This window comes from Rhinoderma darwinii, chromosome 3 (genome assembly GCF_050947455.1).
Source record: "Rhinoderma darwinii isolate aRhiDar2 chromosome 3, aRhiDar2.hap1, whole genome shotgun sequence".
NCBI classification, from domain to species: domain Eukaryota; kingdom Metazoa; phylum Chordata; class Amphibia; order Anura; family Rhinodermatidae; genus Rhinoderma; species Rhinoderma darwinii.
Window position 1 is genome coordinate 6,900,438 of NC_134689.1, and position 14,383 is coordinate 6,914,820.

Below are 14,383 nucleotides of genomic sequence, written 5' to 3' on the forward strand. Positions count from 1 at the left end.
GCCGATACCGATTCACAGTGTGACCGGAATGAAGTGACAGGAATGAAGGGGAGCAGCTCTCGTACGAGTGCTGCGGCCCCTTCAAAACAGCTGATTGACGGGTCCCGGGAGTCGGACCCCGCCAGTCAGGGCTACCTTACCTTCCTCTTCGCCCGCGGCCCGAGTTACTATAGTAACTTTTTATTGATGTGGTGCGGGGGGCCGTGGGCCCCCCTGGCTTCGGGGCCCGGTCGCAATTGCGACCGCTGCGACCCCTATAGCTACGCCAGTGCATATGATGTAATGTCTCTGGAGGATATAATAGTGCTGGAGTGATATAAGAGGAGCGGCTGATATCAGTCACACATATGATGTAATGTCTCTGGAGGATATAATAGTACAGGAGTGATATAAGAGGAGCGGCTGATATCAGTCACATATGATGTAATGTCTCTGGAGGATATAATAGTACAGGAGTGATATAAGAGGAGCGGCTGATATCAGTCACATATGATGTAATGTCTCTGTAGGATATAATAGTACTGGAGTGATATAAGAGGAGCGGCTGATATCAGTCACACATATGATGTAATGTCTCTGGAGGATATAATAGTACTGGAGTGTTATAAGAGGAGCGGCTGATATCAGTCACACATATGATGTAATGTCTCTGGAGGATATAATAGTGCTGGAGTGATATAAGAGGAGCGGCTGATATCAGTCACACATGATGTAATGTCTCTGGAGGATATAATAGTGCTGGAGTGATATAAGAGGAGCAGCTGATATCAGTCACACATATGATGTAATGTCTCTGGAGGATATAATAGTGCTGGAGTGATATAAGAGGAGTGGCTGATATCAGTCACATATGATGTAATGTCTCTGGAGGATATAATAGTGCTGGAGTGATATAAGAGCAGCGGCTGATATCAGTCACATATGATGTAATGTCTCTGGAGGATATAATAGTGCTGGAGTGTTATAAGAGGAGCGGCTGATATCAGTCACACATATGATGTAATGTCTGGAGGATATAATAGTACTGGAGTGATATAAGAGGAGCGGCTGATATCAGTCACATATGATGTAATGTCTCTGGAGGATATAATAGTGCTGGAGTGTTATAAGAGGAGCGGCTGATATCAGTCACACATATGATGTAATGTCTGGAGGATATAATAGTACTGGAGTGATATAAGAGGAGCGGCTGATATCAGTCACATATGATGTAATGTCTCTGGAGGATATAATAGTACTGGAGTGTTATAAGAGGAGCGGCTGATATCAGTCACATATGATGTAATGTCTCTGGAGGATATAATAGTACTGGAGTGATATAAGAGGAGCGGCTGATATCAGTCACATATGATGTAATGTCTCTGGAGGATATAATAGTACTGGAGTGATATAAGAGGAGCGGCTGATATCAGTCACATATGATGTAATGTCTCTGGAGGATATAATAGTGCTGGAGTGTTATAAGAGGAGCGGCTGATATCAGTCACATATGATGTAATGTCTCTGGAGGATATAATAGTGCTGGAGTGTTATAAGAGGAGCGGCTGATATCAGTCACATATATGATGTAATGTCTCTGGAGGATATAATAGTGCTGGAGTGTTATAAGAGGAGCGGCTGATATCAGTCACACATATGATGTAATGTCTCTGGAGGATATAATAGTGCTGGAGTGTTATAAGAGGAGCGGCTGATATCAGTCACACATATGATGTAATGTCTCTGGACTGGTGACACAAAGTAGGGATCATCGGGGGCAGGGAGGTTTCTGCACTTTCTGTCTCTCGCCAAACTGAAATGGCTGATAACAGGGACCAATAGATTGCGTTCAATTGCACTAAAGCTGGAGAGGCAGATTTTAGGTTTAATATTCCAGTCCCCACCTTATAAAAGTTGAGTTCACTGACTTCCTTTAGAGCTTACATTTACCAATCTGACAATGCTGCCGCACTGTAAAGCATGGGGGACAGACAGCAGCAGCTTGAAGCTCTGAAAGGAGGAGAGAAGGGAAGGAGGTTCAGGCCATTTTAAATTCAAATAGACACTGCAAATAAGCTGGAGTCACTGATCATAGTTCTGTTCTAATGGAGCAGAGCTGCAGTGTAAAGTATGGAGTAGGGACAGAAGATCAGCTAAAGCCTCTTATGAGACTGGGGGTGGATGTGAGAATACTGGACGTTGCTAAAATGTAGTCCACCTGCTCCTGAAGGGGTTAACCTGTCACCAGGCGTCTTCTGGCCGTTTTTCTCAGTTATTGATCCGCTATTATCGGACTTTGGCGCCTCCTCGCGTTCTCACTTTACTTTTGTCTCCCCGGCCGCCAGCCTCGTGTTTAGCGATGATTGCTCATTTAGGTTGTGAGTTAAGTCGGCGCGGCCCGCGGTGATTGTTAGGAGCAGTAATTGTCCATGGCTCCTCATTCCGATGGCTGATTTATTATATCCGGCCAATATTTAAATAAATTCAGGGTCACGGCGATCAGTGGATTAATGAACAGCTGGAGGCATCAATCAAGAGCGGGAACGTGCTCCCCCAATACTGATCTCACTCAGGGGCCGTCATCTCCCTGATCACCCGCAAGTCATCAGGAGGGCGAGAATCTGCACCATGTCCTAGTGCTATCCACAGACCACAGAAGGCTTAGATACCCTGCCTGTAGTTTAGATACACCAGCTCAGCAGACAGTATCACACATGATAGGATTAGATACACGGCTCAGCAGACAGTATCACACATGATAGGATTAGATACACGGCTCAGCAGACAGTATCACACATGATAGGATTAGATACACGGCTCAGCAGACAGTATCACACATGATAGGATTAGATACACGGCTCAGCAGACCGTATCACACATAATAGGATTAGATACACAGCTCAGCAGACAGTATCACACATAATAGGATTAGATACACCGCTCAGCAGACCGTATCACACATGATAGGATTGGATACATGGCTCAGCATACAGTATCACACATGATAGGATTAGATACACAGCTCAGCAGACAGTATCACACATGATAGGATTAGATACACAGCTCAGCAGACAGTATCACACATGATAGGATTAGATACACAGCTCAGCAGACAGTATCACACATGATAGGATTGGATACATGGCTCAGCAGACAGTATCACACATGAGAGGATTAGATACACAGCTCAGCAGACAGTATCACACATGATAAGATTAGATACAGGACTCAGCAGACAGTATCACACATGATAGGATTAGATACATGGCTCAGCATACAGTATCACACATGATAGAGTTAGATACACGGCTCAGCAGACAGTATCACACATGAGAGGATTAGATACACAGCTCAGCAGACAGTATCACACATGATAGGATTAGATACACAGCTCAGCAGACAGTATCACACATGATAAGATTAAATACAGGATTCAGCAGACAGTATCACACATGATAGGATTAGATACAGGACTCAGCAGACAGTATCACACATGATGGGATTAGATACAGCAGCTCAGCAGACAGTATCACACATGATAGGATTAGATACACAGCTCAGCAGACAGTATCACACATGATAGGATTAGATACAGTGGCTCAGCAGACAGTACCACACATGATAGGATTAGATACACAGCTCAGCAGACACTATCATACATGATAGGATTAGATACACAGCTCAGCAGACTGTATCACACATGATAGGATTAGATACACCGCTCAGCAGACAGTATCACACATGATAGGATTAGATACACCGCTCAGCAGACAGTATCACACATGATAGGATTAGATACACAGCTCAGCAGACAGTATCACACATGATAGGATTAGATACACAGCTCAGCAGACAGTATCACACATGATAGGATTAGATACAGTGGCTAAGCAGACAGTATCACACATGATAGGATTAGATACAGGACTCAGCAGACAGTATCACACATGATAGGATTAGATACACAGCTCAGCAGACAGTATCACACATGATAGGATTAGATACACCGCTCAGCAGACAGTATCACACATGATAGGATTAGATACAGTGGCTCAGCAGACAGTACCACACATGATAGGATTAGATACACAGCTCAGCAGACACTATCATACATGATAGGATTAGATACACAGCTCAGCAGACTGTATCACACATGATAGGATTAGATACACCGCTCAGCAGACAGTATCACACATGATAGGATTAGATACACAGCTCAGCAGACAGTATCACACATGATAGGATTAGATACACAGCTCAGCAGACAGTATCACACATGATAGGATTAGATACAGTGGCTCAGCAGACAGTACCACACATGATAGGATTAGATACACAGCTCAGCAGACACTATCACACATGATAGGATTAGATACACAGCTCAGCAGACTGTATCACACATGATAGGATTAGATACACCGCTCAGCAGACAGTATCACACATGATAGGATTAGATACACAGCTCAGCAGACAGCATCACACATGATAGGATTAGATACACCGCTCAGCAGACAGTATCACACATGATAGGATTAGATACACAGCTCAGCAGACAGTATCACACATGATAGGATTAGATACACGGCTCTGCAGACAGTACCACACATGATAGGATTAGATACACAGCTCAGCAGACACTATCACACATGATAGGATTAGATACACAGCTCAGCAGACAGTATCACACATGATAGGATTAGATACACAGCTCAGACAACTGTATCACACATGATAGGATTAGATACACGGCTCAGCAGACAGTGTCACACATGATGGGATTAGATACACAGCTCAGACAACAGTATCACACATGATAGGATTAGATACACGGCTCAGCAGACAGTGTCACACATGATAGGATTAGATACACAGCTCAGTAGACAGTATCACACATGATAGGATTAGATACACAGTTCAGCAGTCAGTATCACACATGATAGGATTAGATACACAGCTCAGCAGACAGTATCACACATGATAGGATTAGATACACAGCTCAGCAGTCAGTATCACACATGATAGGATTAGATACACAGCTCAGCAGACAGTATCACACATGATAGGATTAGATAAATGGCTCAGCAGACAGTATCACACATGATAGGATTAGATACATGGCTCAGCAGACAGTATCACACATGATAGGATTAGATACACAGCTCAGCAGACAGTATTACACATGATAGGATTAGATACACAGCTCAGCAGACAGTATCACACATGATAGGCTGCCCTGGAATATAACATTGTCCGCCTCTGTGTATGGGGGGGGGGTTCTGTATACTCCCGGTGCGGTGTGATGAGATACTCCCGGTGCGGTGTGATGAGATACTCCCGGTGCGGTGTGATGAGATACTCCCGGTGCGGTGTGATGAGATACTCCCGGTGCGGTGTGATGAGATACTCCCGGTGCGATGAGATACTCCCGGTGCGGTGCGATGAGATACTCCCGGTGCGGTGCGATGAGATACTCCCGGTGCGGTGCGATGAGATACTCCCGGTGCGGTGTGATGAGATACTCCCGGTGCGGTGCGATGAGATACTCCCGGTGCGATGAGATACTCCCGGTGGGGTGCGATGAGATACTCCCGGTGGGGTGCGATGAGATACTCCCGGTGTGGTGCGATGAGATACTCCCGGTGCGGTGCGATGAGATACTCCCGGTGCGGTGCGATGAGATACTCCCGGTGCGCTGCGATGAGATACTCCCGGTGCGCTCCGATGAGATACTCCCGGTGCGCTCCGATGAGATACTCCCGGTGCGCTCCGATGAGATACTCGCGGTGCGATGAGATACTCCCGGTGCGGTGCGATGAGATACTCCCGGTGCGATGCGATGAGATACTCCCGGTGCGATGAGATACTCCCGGTGCGATGAGATACTCCCGGTGCGATGAGATACTCCCGGTGCGGTGCGATGAGATACTCCCGGTGCGGTGCGATGAGATACTCCCGGTGCGGTGTGATGAGATACTCCCGGTGCGGTGTGATGAGATACTCCCGGTGCGGTGGGATTAGATACTCCCGGTGCGGTGGGATTAGATACTCCCGGTGCGGTGGGATTAGATACTCCCGGTGCGGTGTGATGAGATACTCCCGGTGCGGTGTGATGAGATACTCCCGGTGCGGTGTGATGAGATACTCCCGGTGCGATGTGATGAGATACTCCCGGTACGGCGTGATGAGATACTCCCGGTGCGGCGTGATGAGATACTCCCGGTGCGGCGCGATGAGATACTCCCGGTGCGGTGCGATGAGATACTCCCGGTGCGGTGCGATGAGATACTCCCGGTGGGGTGCGATGAGATACTCCCGGTGGGGTGCGATGAGATACTCCCGGTGGGGTGCGATGAGATACTCCCGGTGCGGTGCGATGAGATACTCCCGGTGCGGTGCGATGAGATACTCGCGGTGCGATGAGATACTCCCGGTGCGGTGTGATGAGATACTCCCGGTGCGGTGTGATGAGATACTCCCGGTGCGGTGCGATGAGATACTCCCGCTGCGGTGCGATGAGATACTCCCGGTGCGATGAGATACTCCCAGTGCGATGAGATACTCCCGGTGCGGTGCGATGAGTTACTCCCGGTGCGGTGTGATTAGATACTCCCGGTGCGGTGTGATGAGATACTCCCGGTGCGGTGTGATGAGATACTCCCGGTGCGGTGTGATGAGATAATCCCGGTGCGGTGTGATTAGATACTCCCGGTGCGGTGTGATGAGATACTCCCGGTGCGGTGCGATACTCCCGGTGCGGTGCGATGAGATACTCCCGCTGCGGTGCGATGAGATACTCCCGGTGCGGTGCGATGAGATACTCCCGGTGCGGTGCGATGAGTTACTCCCGGTGCGGTGTGATTAGATACTCCCGGTGCGGTGTGATGAGATACTCCCGGTGCGGTGTGATGAGATACTCCCGGTGCGGTGTGATGAGATAATCCCGGTGCGGTGTGATGAGATACTCCCGGTGCGGTGTGATGAGATAATCCCGGTGCGGTGTGATGAGATACTCCCGGTGCGGTGCGATACTCCCGGTGCGGTGCGATGAGATACTCCCGCTGCGGTGCGATGAGATACTCCCGGTGCGGTGTGATGAGATACTTCCTGGTTCTCCGCACACATTTGGCGTCTTGTGATCTTCTCTCCTGATGTTTTCTCCGCAGACTCATCAGCCCGTCTTCATCCAGCTCCTCCAGTCGGCGTTCCGTATTTACAACTGCACGTGGCCGAACCCGGCGCAGAAATCCTCAGTGGAGTCGTGTATAAAAACCCTGGCAGAAGTGGGTGAGTGTGTGAACGTCTGCGGCCCGTGCGGCGAGCGCGTTCCCTTCACCCGCGCAGATCCTCACGTGGAGCCGCATCCTGTTCACGTGTAATTGTAACGTGCGCCATGATGTTCCACTCATTAAATGCCCCCGAATCCCCTCATTATAGAAATATTAGCGATTAGAAGATTAAGGGGCGTCTTCAGTCAATTTATTTAGCGGTTTATCTGTTCGTGGGAAAGCTGGGTAAAACCAATATGGCCACCATAAAACCCAGCTTTTCCAGGTTTCTGAATGACAAGTCTAGTTAGTTATTCAATGATGATTCAGATTTGCCGTTCAGGATCCTAGAAAAGCTGTGTTCTCCTTCACCCTGTCCACAGATTTACTTCACTTTCCTATTCCGGCCATGGCATTATGCCAAAATTGCCATGTTTGTCATTGTAGCGTTTACTGTGGTTTTCACCCATCTTTTCCAGACTCCTGAATGTCATTTTTTGGCTATTATGCAGTGATTCATCTACTTCTCCCTCATAGCGGCATCACTAGGCAGATTTGCTTTTCGGACGTCTGCAGATCCCGAGTGATCCAACATAAAGCTTTATTGGCAGCCATAACAACTCTCACCCAACTTTCCCAAAATCTAGAAACAAGATCAGCCTCGTTCTGTATTGATCTCACGGCAGGGGATGAATGACTTAAATTTTCCGTCGTTCTGATACCTGGAAAAGCTGGGCCACAGCCCTTGTCAGTGTTGTAATGTATTTTTTGAATTTCTAGATGTTTATTAATGTTGTTTTTTTCTTCCCCAAAAGCCAAGAATCGTGGGATAGCGATCCCGGTGGATTTGGACAGTCAGGTGAATACGCTTTTCCTGAAAAGTCATTCTAATATGGTGCAGAGGGCGGCCATGGGCTGGAGGATGACGGCCCGCACCGGGCCCCGATTCAAAGATGTGCTGGGGGGCCCGGCTTGGGACTACAGGAACATCATTGAGAAACTGCAGGTAAGGGGTAATGTTAATTCACCGATTTTGCCGGATTTTATTCAATGAGGTAATAAAAACCTGGAGTAAAGAGACATCTATAGTGGAGAACTTGCCTTGTAATTACTCATAAAATGATTAATTTCAGAATTAAATCCTGCAGTAACATTACTGTAATCCAAAAACATAGGGAACAGATGCCAGATTACTGGTTATTCTGGATTATTAGATGTCCATAGAAAAGTGCAATAGAAGTGTCATTACTAGTGATAATGAATCAATGACATTCAATTTTACAGCAGGTCGTAAAATGAGATGGTTTTTTACACCAGTCTGAAATGTAGTCTGTTAGGCTGACATCTAGTGGTGAATGTGAAACCTGCATTTTTATTTTTTTTTATTTTTATGGGTAGTTAAATAAAAATTTCAAATAAGGGCCGCTTTGTAATGATGGTTTTCCTTTAAAATGAATGTTTACCGATGAACCACATTTTATTCTTTAATCTTCATAGGTCCAATATTTTGTGCTCATTTAATTTCTTAATACATCTTTATAGGATCAAAAATCTCCGTCTATCTATCTATCTGATAAAATTAAGTCTATCAGCAGTCACCACTAGGGGCAGCGAACTGCATTCCCGTCACAGTATGCAGTAAGCTTCTGAGCTCCCTCTAGTGGCAGGTAGACAAAGTTTATCATGGAACTCTATGGCTATTTAGGGGTTTTTGACCTAAAAAGTTGCACCAAAAAAATGCAATTTGGCCGTACCGTGTGAACGCACTCTTAAAGTTCTTTTCACTTTCAGGATGTCGTGGCCTCTCTGGAGCAGCAGTTCGGCTCTATGGTGTTGGCTGAATTCTCGGTTCTTGTTGACGTTCTGCACAGTCCTGAGCACCTTTTCCCAGATGGGAGCGACGCTCGGATCCGGTGCGGAGCTTTTATGTCCAAGTAAGTGTGATCTCCACTCGACGCTGGCCGACTCAACCCGATGTAAGATACTATTACATTCACTGCCAGTAGTCTGTGTCTCATTCACCACAAAGCACAACGTATCAGAACAGCGCCACCTTATGTCTGAATTATTGTAAAAACAAATAAAAGTAGACCTGATATATCAAGTAATCCGATTGATTGACGCCCTTAGGCCTCATGCACACGAACGTAAAAACACACGTAATTACGGGCCCATAGACTTCTATAGGCCACGGTTACCTTCCCGTATGCTTAAGGGAAGGTGCCCGTGCCGTTGAAAAATATGGAACATGTCCTATTTCAGGCCGTAATTACGGCACGGGCAGGCCCATAGAAGTCTATGGGGCTCCCGTAATTACGGGAGCGTTGCTAGGCGACGTCAGGGGATTGTCACTATCCAGGGTGCTGAAAGAGTTAACTGATCGGCAGTAACTCTTTCAGCACCCGGGACAGTGACTACCGCTGGAGTTAATAGTATTAAAAGTTAACTTACCTGCTTCTTCCTCCAGTCCGGCCTCCCGGGATGACGTTTCATCCCATGTGACCACTGCAGCCAATCACAGGCTGCAGCGGTCACATGGACTGCCGCGTCATCCAGGGAGGTCGGACTGGATGTCAAAAGAGGGACGCGTCACCAAGACAACGGTACGTATGAACTGCTTTTACTTTCAATCGCTGCGGAAACTCTGCCCGAAAGGGCCGCCCCTACTCTCTTTCCAGCACTGATAGAGAGAAGGGGCTGCCGATTTAGGGCAGAGAAAACGGGTCCGTAAATACGGGTGGAATACTGGTGACAGGAGGAGAAAAATACGTTTGTGTGCATGAGGCCTAATAGATGTGACGGTGTTGCCCAAGTGTAGAGATGACACATTTATAGTCTTTTTGTCACCATAACAACACAATGCAAAAAAAAATGTATTTAATATTCCTTCCGGACTCGGCTGCAATAAAAATTCACCTTTAAAAAATGTATAATGATTATAAAAATACTTCCATTTAGTGACAGGGTCCAGGATGGGGGCATATATGTTCAGTAGCGTATATGGCACGTCCCTCAATCTCCATTTAAAGGCTTATGTCTAGAATTAACGGGAATGTATCAGAATCAACATAGTATTTAATCAGGTTTTTATTATATAAAAACAGAATTTTTTTTTATTTTTTAGGTGACTATCCATAAAAAAAAAAGAAATATTGCCGTTTTCACATTGGCCACTAGAGCAGACAATAGGCTGACATTTCCTGCTTTCTTCAGCTCACTTGCCGGCTGTGCTGTATAGACTGGGACAGAACGAGCAGAGTCATTTCATTATAATTAGGGGGCGCTGTATTGTATTACTGAAAGCCTAGATAAGTCAAAATAGTAACTACACACTTGGATAAGGCTATGTATGCAGCTCCACCTGCCACTCTCTGGATCTAATCTATTCCTGGAGACTGTATTAGTCTATGGACACTTTTCTGTCCATTAACTCCCATTCATTGCAGCTACCATAAAGCACAACACCTCCTGCTGCAATGTCTATACAGAAAATACAGGATGGATGTTTGTCTCCAATATGGCCACCTCCAGGGAAGTCTTAAAAGTGAAATGTAAATATCTACAGCATTTATAAAGATAAAAAAACACATTATTTCTCGTCTACAGACTTATATCTTATTAATGGCACTAGAATTAAATTCATGATACATTCCCTTTAAGGATAGGGATCAACATAGTGACTCCTGCTAAGCTGTATTTACCCTTCTCACTGACAAGTGGCCAATCCGGCTCTGAGCTAATCAGCTCACTTATTTCTGGTTGCTATGGATTGTCAGAGAACTTATCCCTATCAACCAGTCTGTCTCAGATCTTCAGCTCGAGGCTAGATTGGCGCTATGTTTGCGGCAGGGTAACGACACTTGGGCGACATATTAAAAGGGGCGGTTCTGGACATTTTAGGGGTGTTTCCCATTGAAATGGGGCGGGGCTTTAAATGTCCAAATTCATGTAACCCAGATTCTCCATAATGTCTTAGCGATTTATAATAATTATTTTCCAATCCCGCATCCGGCGGCGGGGCTAATAAAACCGTCCCATTTCTTATGAAAAGTTTAATCGTGTCTGCGCGGCGATCGCCGAGGCGACTCTTAAATCTTACTCGCTGCCATTGAAAAGCTAATAAACGCAATTTCACAGGTTGATTAATCACACAAAGAAACTAATGGAGAAAGAAGAGAAGCTTTGTATCAAAATACTTCAGACGTTGCGAGAGATGTTAGACAAGAAAGACGGCTTCAGCGAGCAGGTAAGAGCCGGGCGGGGGAGGGGGGACCGGCGTGTTCTGCCGTTTACTTCTGCTGTATGACTCTCGGCCTCCACCGCAGCCTCTGTATCCACAATCCTTGCACTTCATAGAAACTCCTCGGCCTCCCATTAGAATCGAAAATAAAACGTCAGCGACGCAACGTCTCCTCTTACTGCGTCTTGATGCATTTATTTCAATTTTTCCTTTTTTTTTTTTTTTTTTGCTTATTTAAATTCCACCTTAGACCAAAAAAATCAATTTGTAAAGAAACGCAAATGTTTTTTTTATCTGTTTCTGGGAAAGCTGGGTGAAAATTCATATAATCGCCGTTCCTGCTCCCAGTCACCCAGCTAGGATGGGACAGATCACAACAGGCAGGTTTGTAGTTCAGATGTCTGGGAAAGCCGGGTGACGTCACCTTTAGGTCCAAAATTCTGCGCTGAATAATTTCTTAATATATCTTTATGGGCGTTGGAAATGAATTTGTCTGAAACAGAGCTCCAAATCCCCTACATAGAAAAAGTTACGTGATAAAATTCTGCTTCCTGCAGCCACCACTAGGGGGAGCTCTCTGTATACTGTGTTATTATTGAGTTCAATGTATGAAGTGTATGCAGTGAGCTCCCCCTAGTGGTGACTGCAGGTAGCTTGAATTTTATCTTTAAAACCTATGTCTTTGCAGTGGATTTGGAGCTCTGTATCAGCAAAATGAAGCTCGGACCCCAATAAAGATATATTAAGAAATGAATCAGTGCAGAATTTCGAGTCTATTTAGATTAAAAATAAAAAATAAATGATCGACATTCACTGTAAGGAAAACGAGAGAGAATGAATGGGTCATTTTTTTAGGTGCCAAGGATTGTAACCATGAGGCTCAATCATTGATTGAAATTACAGGCCCAAATCCTGCAAGTTTTCCGCCCTGGTGTCCCTATGATAACCCTCATTGGTACATTGCGTGCATTCTTATCACCAACCAAATCAATGTCTACGTCCTAATTACCAAGGTTTAATCAGGTTAAGATGTAGACGTGGAAGTGGTTGATGAGTTGAAGCTTCACAATGTCCTCATGACAACACTGAACCACCAGAGAACAGGACAGGAAGTGTTGTTATGGGGATACAGACGAGACGGAGCTGCAGGCATCTCTCCTGTAACTCTGATTGGGTTACAGATATTGAACAATGACCAATAAGATGACTGAGGCACGAGGCATTTATTAAAGGTACAGCTCAGCCTGTATGATGCAATGGGGGGGGGGGAGGTGCGGATCATGATTTTTCGGGTCTCCATCACCAAGTGCCCAGGTCTGATGGGCGCAAGTTGAGACCATATGCCATAGATGTTGGGGTCTGTTTATACAGTGGTGATCGGAGATATATTTTGATTTCGCAGCCCTTCCCCCTTCTTGTAACCAACGAGCCAAAATAAATGTCAGTTTAGTCCTCAGAATGACTAAATCCAGACATTAATTGTCCCCGAATGTTCGTTTTTAAGCATTAATCAGGGTAATCTAATTTCATTTATATTTTGGTCATTATCGCCACATTAATTCACTTTTATTATTCGGAAGATGTCACACATTTCACTTGCTAATCAGAAATTCACTTTATCTCATGGCTGTAATGATGAGAGTGTCCACTAGTGGCCGCTGCGTCATCACTTTCTGGGTTGATTATACTTGTGTAGTCCCGGTTCTGATTCCGGTTAGAGGACACGAGTCTCTTTTATAGGGTCACCATGTGATCATTTATCCTGTTAGGATCGCAAACCACAAGCACCCGCACGACAGTCATTGCTCAAGTCCCTCGTAATACCATTGCCTGAAATATTGCAGAAGTTCTATACCAAATAGATATCCTGGGTGTGAAGCCCCATGTGAGAGGGCCGGTGGCGGAATTATTTAGGCACTCTTAGTTTGGCACTCTATGGCAGAATGTTATTTGGGCATTGTATGACAATAATGCTACATGACGCTGTTTGGCGGAAGTATTCAGACGCTGCATGGCACTGTAGTTTGGGGCATTGTCTGGCATTGTTGATTGGGAACATTATGTCAGTATTTTTTGGGCACTCCATGGTATTAGGTACTGGTATAGGGCCACTATATAGAAATATTCTTTAGATACTGTATGGCACTAATATTTGGGCACTTCATGGCAGAATTATTAGGCTATAGCACGGGTACTCTATGGTGGCATTACTTAGACACTGTGGCAGAGCTATGTAGGTTCTGGGTTTTAAGCACTATATGGAGGTATATTTTTGGCATTGTCTGGCATTGTTATTTGGGTAGTTTATGTCAGTATTTTTTAATGTTATATGGTTTTATTTGGACACTGTATGGCAGCGTTATTTAGACAACTTGCCTACTGCATAGTTATAATTATTTGCAAAAGTGTGTGGTTTTGGGTGTGGCTATAGTGGTGGGTGTGGCCTGAGACCGATGTAAATCTGGTGCTGACAGTACTGTATGGCATTAATAAGGCTTTGTATGGTAGTGTTTGAGCACGATATGGCATTATGTATAGAGTACTATATGGCGGTATGTATAGAGTACTATATGGCGTTATGTATAGAGTACTATGTGACGGTATGTATAGAGTACTATGTGGCGTTATGTATAGAGTACTATGTGACGGTATGTATAGAGTACTATGTGGCGTTATGTATAGAGTACTATGTGACGCTATGTATAGAGTACTATATGGCGTTATGTATAGAGTACTATGTGACGGTATGTATAGAGTACTATGTGGCGGTATGTATAGAGTACTATGTGGCGGTATGTATAGAGTACTATATGGCGTTATGTATAGAGTACTATGTGACGGTATGTATAGAGTACTATGTGGCGGTATGTATAGAGTACTATGTGGCGGTATGTATCGA

At 45.2% G+C, this 14,383-nt stretch overlaps 1 protein-coding gene across 3 annotated transcripts in view; it reads left to right on the forward strand.

The window, feature by feature from the left end:
• Window positions 1-14,383, forward strand: part of ITPR2 (inositol 1,4,5-trisphosphate receptor type 2) — a 265,480-nt gene that overhangs the window by 160,762 nt on the left and 90,335 nt on the right. For all 3 annotated transcript variants that reach the window (XM_075855774.1, XM_075855775.1, XM_075855776.1), the window contains 4 exons: window positions 7,143-7,263; window positions 8,060-8,250; window positions 9,036-9,178; window positions 11,382-11,490. In XM_075855774.1, the coding sequence (XP_075711889.1) occupies window positions 7,143-7,263; window positions 8,060-8,250; window positions 9,036-9,178; window positions 11,382-11,490 (564 nt within the window). The remainder of the gene's footprint in view (window positions 1-7,142; window positions 7,264-8,059; window positions 8,251-9,035; window positions 9,179-11,381; window positions 11,491-14,383) is intronic.